The sequence below is a fragment of the Cebus imitator genome, unplaced genomic scaffold (genome assembly GCF_001604975.1).
Source record: "Cebus imitator isolate Cc_AM_T3 unplaced genomic scaffold, Cebus_imitator-1.0 Scaffold30, whole genome shotgun sequence".
In the NCBI taxonomy this organism is placed as follows: Eukaryota; Metazoa; Chordata; class Mammalia; order Primates; family Cebidae; genus Cebus; species Cebus imitator.
Window position 1 is genome coordinate 3,849,892 of NW_016107345.1, and position 7,733 is coordinate 3,857,624.

The following is a 7,733-nucleotide window of genomic DNA, read 5'->3' on the forward strand; positions in this document are numbered from 1 at the left end:
TGTTCAATGAATGAATGCACAAGAACCTTCCTGAATTTTGTGGTTCTTTAATTTCTAATGTACAGCCTTCTGGACCTGTGGAGTGTCTACCTATTACTTGCCAATAGACCATAAGCTCCTACCAGTGGCAGACTGCACTTTATTTCTCTATGTATCCAATGAAGTGCCCTTAGACCATAAGCTCTTACAGGAGAGAAAATGCATTTTTTGTTTTGCTTCCTCTACATCACCTAGAACTTGCTTAACAGAAAAACTTACCGAAATTAACAAATATTTGTAAGTAATATAAACTCTAGAAAGAATCAAAGGTACAGGTGTGGGAGCTCACACCTGTAATCCTAGCACTTTGGGAGGCTGAGGCAGGCAAATCACCTGAGGTCAGGAGTTTGAGGTCAGGCTGGCCAACATGGTGAAACCCCTTCTCCACTAAAAGTTACAAAAATTAGCCAGGCGTGGTGGCAGGCGCCTGTAATCCTAGTTACTCGGGAGGCTGAGGCACTGAGGCAGAATTGCTTGAACCTGGGAGGCGGAGGTTGCCGTGAGCCGAGATCACGCCACTGCACTCCAGCCTGGGTGACAGAGTGAGACTTCATCTTAGAAAAAAAAAAAAAAAAAAAGCAAGTTTGTATATGCTACTAAAGTCCTTTAAAAAAAGAATCAAAGAACGAGTAGTTACATGTGCATGTGAATGCAAAAAAACTTAGTGCTACGTATCTTATTTAAATCAGCACTAGCCAATAGAAATATAATGTTAGCCACAATTTTGTATTTTCTGGTAGCCACATTAACAAATAGGCAAAAAAAAACTGATCCCAACAATATATCCGAAATATTAATTGAATATGTAATGGATATAAAAATTATTCACGAGATCGTTTACATTCTTTTTTCTGGTACTAAGTCTTTGAAAACCACTGTGCAACATATATTTACAGCACATCTCAATTCAGACTAGCTACATGTGAGGTGCTCAATGGTCACATTTGGCTAGTGGCTACCATAATATAGGACATCACAAATTTAACAAAAAGTTCAAAATCTGTAATTACAAGGTAGCATGAATTGTTTTAGACAAAGTCAGGAGACATTGTGATTCATCAAGGATAATTTCACAAGTATCATTTTAAAATCTGAACAAAGAGGTACGTGGGAGGAGGAACCAGCATTGTGGGTAGCGGTCAGAGTTTCTTACAAAGTTTCATTTTGTAAAAATTATTTATTCTTGTATTATTTGTGTAATTTTAAAAAAGCAGTTTTAGTAAAAAAAGTAAATTGACTAAGATACACTAACTTGGTGGGGCGTGGTGGCTCATGTCTGTAATCTCAGCATTTTGGCAGGCTGAAGTGGGCGGATCACTTGAGCCCAGGAGTTTGAGACCAGCCTGGGCAACATGGTGAAATCCCGTCTCTATAAAAAATACAAAAATTAGACAGGCATGGTGGTATGCACCTGTAGTCCCAGCTATTTGGGAGGCTGAGGTGGGAGGATCGCTTGACCCCAGGAAGCAGAGGTTGCAGTGAGCCGTGTTCACGCTACTGAACTCCAGCCTGAGCAACAAGTGAGCCAGTCTCAAAAAACAAGAAAAAAGAAAGAAAACTCACAGGAGTGAGCATTTCTTATTTTGTGACTTCTACCCTGGAACTGAGATAAGAGAATATAACTTTTCAAAAGTATACTACAAGATTTGAGTAGATATGCAAGTATTATATGAAGCTTACACACCTCCTCTGAGGTAAGCATCAAATACCAGGATAACCAACATGGAATGCAGCTGCCCTAAAATAAGGACAAATAAGAGGTAATTATGGTTAAGAACTGATAGACCCAAGAAAGAGGGACATTCAGCCCTCAGCAGGGCCCTATTAGTCACGGCTTCCTTGAGAAAGTGATACAAAACTGCATCCCTAAGGCACAAGGCAGGTAAAATGAGGGTAAGAGGGAGGGTAGTCCCAAGCACTAGAAACTGTAAGAGGCTCTATATGGCTAAAGCATTTAGAGATGAAGCTCAAGAGGGAAGATAGGGTCAAAGCTCAAAGGACTGGCTAAGAGTTTGGATTTTACACTGAAGGCAATGTGTAAGCACTTAAAGCTTTTAAAGGAGTAAAAATAAAGCAAGTTATTTAAAACTTGAATTCAATTGTTATTTCCCTGTTTAAACAATTCCAGTGTTTCCCATCACACAATAAACTCTCAGCCTCTAAGGTGCTAAAGGATGTGGCCCTTGCCTACCCCTCCCTATTTAACTCATACCACCCACTATTTGCTCCCTGTGCTACAGCCTTCTTACTATTCTTTTTAAAGTAGGCTCATTAGGCTCACGCTAGTAATCCCATCACTTTGGGAAGCCGAGGCGGGTGGATCACTTCAGGTCACGAGTTGGAGACCAGCCTGTGCAACATGGTGAAACACTGTCTTCGCTAACAATACAAAAATTAGCCGGGTATGGTGGTGGAAGCCTGTAATCCCAGCTACTTGGGAGGTTGGGACAGGAAAATCACTTGAACCCGGGAGGGAGAGCAGAGATCACATCACTGGAAAGAGCAAGACTCCATCTCAAAAAAAAAGTAGGCTCATTCCCACTTAGGGGCCTTTGTACCTCCTATTTCATCTCAGATTTACATGATTAGCTTCTAGCTTCTTAACACCATCCAAATCTCCTCTAGTGGCTAATGCTGCTGCTCCTCAGAACCTCATCCACATTTCACTGTTCCATTTAACATTTTAACAGCAACGAACACATTTGAAAATGTCTTACAACTGCAAAGCAATCTTAAGTAGGAAGATCAGAGTAGGTGATTCTGAAGTGACATCTAAATGAAACCATCCAGTGTTCAGACAGAAGAGCAAATGACTGAATGCAGGAATTACCTTGGTGTCCTGGAGAAACAAGGTCAGTCTCACTAGAGTAAGCAAAAGAAGGATAGAAGGTGATGAGGTCAGAGGCAAGCTAAGCCAGATTATGTAGGACCTTAGAGGTCTTGGTTAGGAGTCTAGATTTTATACTGATTTTTAGTGTCCTGGAAAGTCAAAGGACGGTTTTGTGCAGGGGAAACTTATAACATGACTAATAGATGAAAAGTCACTTTACTGAGTGGAAAATTTATTTTAAGTAGGTAAAAGTAGAAATGAGGAGATCAACCAACATTACTGAATCAGTTTTAGAGAAGGCTGATTTTAGAGAAATTCTGGTGGTAGTAGTGAAGATGGTGAAAAGTGTTAGATTCTAGATGTATCTTAAACATATGGTTGTCAGAACTAACTTACAGATTATTAAGGGATAAGGGGGAAAAACCTAGGATGACTCCTAGGCTTTTGGTTGGTATGTTCCTAATAACATGGGAGAAGGAACAAATTCAAGGGCAGTAAATCAGGAGTTCTGCTTTGGATATGTTAATTTTCACTTCCCAGTGTAGATGTTGAGTAAGCAACCTAATATATATCTGATTAGAAATATAAATTTGGGAGTTATCAGCATATGGATGACATTTAAAGCCATGAAATTAGGTAAGACTGCTTGGGAAGAGTGCACAAATCAAAAGAGGGCAAAGGACATAGTCTGAAAGCACACTGGAGAACAGTCAAGAATGACTTCTAGATTTCTGGTTTGGAGAAATGAGTGAATATGGTGCCATTTACTGAGATATCTCTAATTCAGTGAGTAAGGGAAAAATAATTTTTTTTTTAAGTTTAAAAAAAGAAGGCTTGTGAAGGTTAAGACATGTGAAGAATTTGTATTTGTATTGGATATGCTGAATCTTAACTACACATAGGACACTCAGTGAAACTACCAGTATACAGCAAATATACATTTCTATAGGAGACAGGATTTGGAAAAACATATTTGGAGTCATCGAATAGCAGATGATAGCTGAAGGCAGGAAAGTGGAAAGGTCATTTAGCAAGAGTAGAATGCTAACAGGAAAAAACAATAGAACAAAATTTGTCTGAGGGACTGACAAAGAGCTGTCCATAATTAGAACACTGATCTCATCTTTTTTCAGTAGTCTAATTGCCATAGTCATAAGGGGGAACATTTTGGAAGAAATGGCCTTGATAGCTTGAATCTGAACCCTAGCTCTGATACTTGCTAGCTGTGCCTTTGGTTTTTCAACTTCTGTGACCCTGTTTCTTAAACAGTGGTAACCCTGTTCCATCCTATGTCATGGTCATACTATGAAAATGGATGAGCTTGTTTGATTGAAGTAGTTGTAATGAAAAAGCCATGAAAATTAAAAACTAGTAGACAATTTTTTTATAGGGCAGTTTTTCTGTTTCTCTTGGAATGGCTACAAATGCAAGATAACATAAGCTCTACTGATAAAACAGACTATAACCCAAGAACCAACTATTTTTATTAACAGGTCTCATGGAGGAAGACAGAAGAGGGAAGGGAAGTATTAATTCTACTTTAAAGTGAATTAATTAGTAGAGCTAATTCTACTTTAAAACAAAGTGAGAAAAATATACTGAGCTTCACAGTGAGCCTGAAAGATAAAATCTGTAAACCAACTTCCTAAAATGATCACTTTTCTTCATCTTCTTTTAGAGAGGTATAAGTTATTTTATAAACTGTAAACACAAAGTATACTCGCCACACTAATAAAAAGTGGAAAAAATTCACACAGTCAAAAATAGTGATGCAGTTAGGACAAGAATCGTCCCTTCATTTATCCTCTTATTCATATATTAAGCTTAGATTATTTGGATGGCCAACCAGTGGAAATGAACACACTGCGCTGCAAAAAGAAAGGGAAGTAGCTATCCCATCGGCTTAATGTCAGTTTTGACTGTGTATGGAAAGTTTTCAAACCGTTTAAGGAATTGGGAAGCAGTTATTCCAACTTATAATTCAACTGTGGTAGTAGCATAAGCTCATTTATTTCTTGTTCGCGGCAGTTTAGAATTAAAACAAAACAAGCCCTACTGAGTCTTTAGGCCTGGTTCAGGAAAGCCAACCTGAGTGTTAAAGGGGTGTGGCAGCCATCAACACCTCTCCCTCCCTCTTTTGGTAAGACACTGGTTTTCATGAGGTTTACAGAAAACAGGCATTTGCAAATGAACTATTAAATTGTCTCCAAATTTTGGCAACAGTCTGTGCACGTTAAGATTTTGTGGACACTGAGGTCTATCTCTCCAATTTCTGACTAAAACAACGTATCGAGGACTGGACGATTAATAGGAAGGAGGTCACATCTTCAATATGCACTATGACTTCACTTCAAAGAAAATAACTGCCTTTTCCATCAAGTGATGTCACTTGCAGAAAATGAGATGCGGTGATTTTTTTCCAAGGGCAGTTTGGGGACAAAATATAAGGCTAAAAACCAATTCCTCCACGAGTGATCACAAAGAACAGAAACTGATGAGTCAAGTCCCTCGTCTAAGGAAAGAGGTTTTCGAGAAGAAAATGAGTGTAGAAAAGTGACCAGAAAGTGATCAGCAGGGACTCTTCCCTCGAGCTGCAGGAAGCAAACTCTCGGGTTGGGCGAACTCTCCGGTGCTGCTGAGGTAAACCCGGGCCGGCAGACGCCTCTTTCCCCTCGGACCGGCTTCCCGCAGGTTTGTGGCGACGGCCCCACGTCCTCACGTCCTATCAACAAGCACTCTGAGGCAGAAGCGCCCAAATCAGCCACGGAGCATCTCCACAAGGGCAGCAGCGGGGGCTTCGGGGATCCGAACCACGGCGCAGCAGGAGAGGGGAGAGCACGTGAAACCCCAGCCGGGACCGGCGGAGGAGGATGCAGGACCCAGGATGGGCCTAGCCCTACCTGCCCAGCTCCCGCAGAGCGGGGATCATGGAAGCCAGCTCCAGGCCAGGTTCCCCCATGCTGAGGCTGCCAGTCACTCGTCTACCACGCCGACGCTGGTTCCTGGCGTCTCCAAAGCTACCCCTGCCGGAAGAGAGCGGCGCCCGACGGAACCTGGCGGGGGCCAAAACTCCTCCCGGAAGCCGCTATTGGCCCCGCTTGCTCGGCCCCGCGTCTGTTTTGCAGAGGACCCGGGGGAAGCCGGGAAGCCGTTAGGGGGCGGGGCAAGCGGGCGAGCGCGCGCTGGTCGAACTTCCCTGGTTGGGTCAGGACTTCGTTCGCAGCACTAAGCGAGCAACGTTTGTGAAGTTTTCGTTTTGAGCGGCCAGACTGCTGTTCTGAAGCTTGGGAGGCACAGCGAAGCCAGACCGTCGAATCGGGGGAGGCTAGGGGCTCGAGGGCCGCCAACCCAGACTCTCGCTTCACAAATGTGAGAACTAGGACAGTTCAGCGAGTAAAGGCCAAGAGTAGACTCCGTTTTCCCAGAGTAACGCTGTCAATTTTAAAAGTTTCTCACTTCCCTACCACTCTTGTCACTCTCCTGAGAGAGGGCAAAAGGTGGGCTCTCCCTGTTTTGTTCTTTTTAAGCATTTTTTTCTGACTTGAAGTCACTCTTAGGTTTCCTTGAGGACCCTGCCAACATTTAATATTTAAAAATGGGGTTGGATTATATTTGTGTCTCTTCAAAGCGGCAGTACTGTGTATGGAAATGCCACCATTACGGGCATCCACAACCTGTGATTTATTTTTTATTTTTTATTTTTTTGAGACGGAGCCTTGCTTTGCCGCCAGGCTGGAGTGCAGTGGCGCAATCTCGGCACACTGCAACCTCCGCCTGCTGGGTTCAAACGATTCTTCCGCCTCAGCCTCGCGAGTAGCTGGGACCACAGGAGCGTGCTCCCATGCCCGGCTAATATTTTTTGTACTTTTAGTAGAGAAGGGGTTTCACCATGTTGGCCAGATGGTCTCGATCTCTTGACCTCGTGATCCGCTCTCCTCAGCCTCCAAAAGTGCTGGGATTACAGGCGTGAGCCACCGCGCCCGGCCCTGTGATTTAATTTTTAAAGTAAATCAATGGATTTGGGGAATATACAATAGACAATACAGACCAGCAGTCCCTAACCGTTTTGGCATCAGGGACCAGTTTTGTGGAAGACAATTTTTCCATGGACAGGGAGGTGAAGGGATGTTTTCGGGACGATTCAAGCACATTACATTTATTGTGCACTTTCTACTATTACATTGTAATATGTAATAAGTCATTATACCATAATGTATTATACACCATAATGTAGAATCAGTGGAAGCCCTGAGCTTGTTTTTCTGCAACTAGATGGTCCCATCTGGGGTGATGGGAGACAATGAGGGATCATCAGGCATTAGATTCTCATAAAGAGTATGCAAGCTACGTCCGTTGCATGTGCAGTTCACAGTAGGGTTTGCGCTCCTGTGAGAATCTAATGTCCTGCTGATCTGACAGGAGGGGAGCTCAGGCGGTAATGCCAGTAATGGGGAGCTGCTGTGAATAGAGATGAAGCTTCCTACTGTGTGGCCCGGTTTCTAACAGGCCTCTGACCGGTACTGTGGCCCAGGGGTTGAAAACCTCTAATAGAGACCACTGCTGCTTTCCTGGAAAGCTTTCTTTGGCCTCCATGACTCTTTCTTGTTAACAACACTTCTTTGCCATCCCCTTTACTGTTGGTATTCCTCAGCATTCTAACTCAGGTTCTTTTCTCTTTTTTAGTCTTTCCTTCACTCTCAAGGCTTCCATTAACTTTCTATCTGCTGTTCACTCCCAAATTCATTGCTCTTCCCTTATCCCTCTTCAAGATTTGTATTTTCTGTGTCTATCTCCCTACTGAATATTTTCCCTTCAGCATTTCCCAGAGAGTTTATTTTGTTTAACTTTTTTTTTTTTTTTTTTT

The 7,733-nt window shown here is 42.6% G+C and overlaps 1 protein-coding gene across 3 annotated transcripts in view; it reads right to left on the bottom strand.

Annotated features, from left to right (window-relative positions):
- Nucleotides 1-5,981, bottom strand: part of ATR (ATR serine/threonine kinase) — a 133,418-nt gene extending 127,437 nt beyond the window's left edge. For 2 of the 3 annotated variants that reach the window (XM_037736836.1, XM_037736835.1), the window contains exon 1: nt 5,770-5,981. Coding sequence is in view for 2 of the 3 variants with exons in the window: in XM_037736835.1 (XP_037592763.1) it covers nt 5,770-5,828 (59 nt within the window). In the remaining variant the exon portion in view is untranslated. The remainder of the gene's footprint in view (nt 1-5,769) is intronic. The other variant, XM_017523751.2, reaches the window with a different exon arrangement.
- Nucleotides 5,982-7,733: the final 1,752 nt, after the last annotated feature.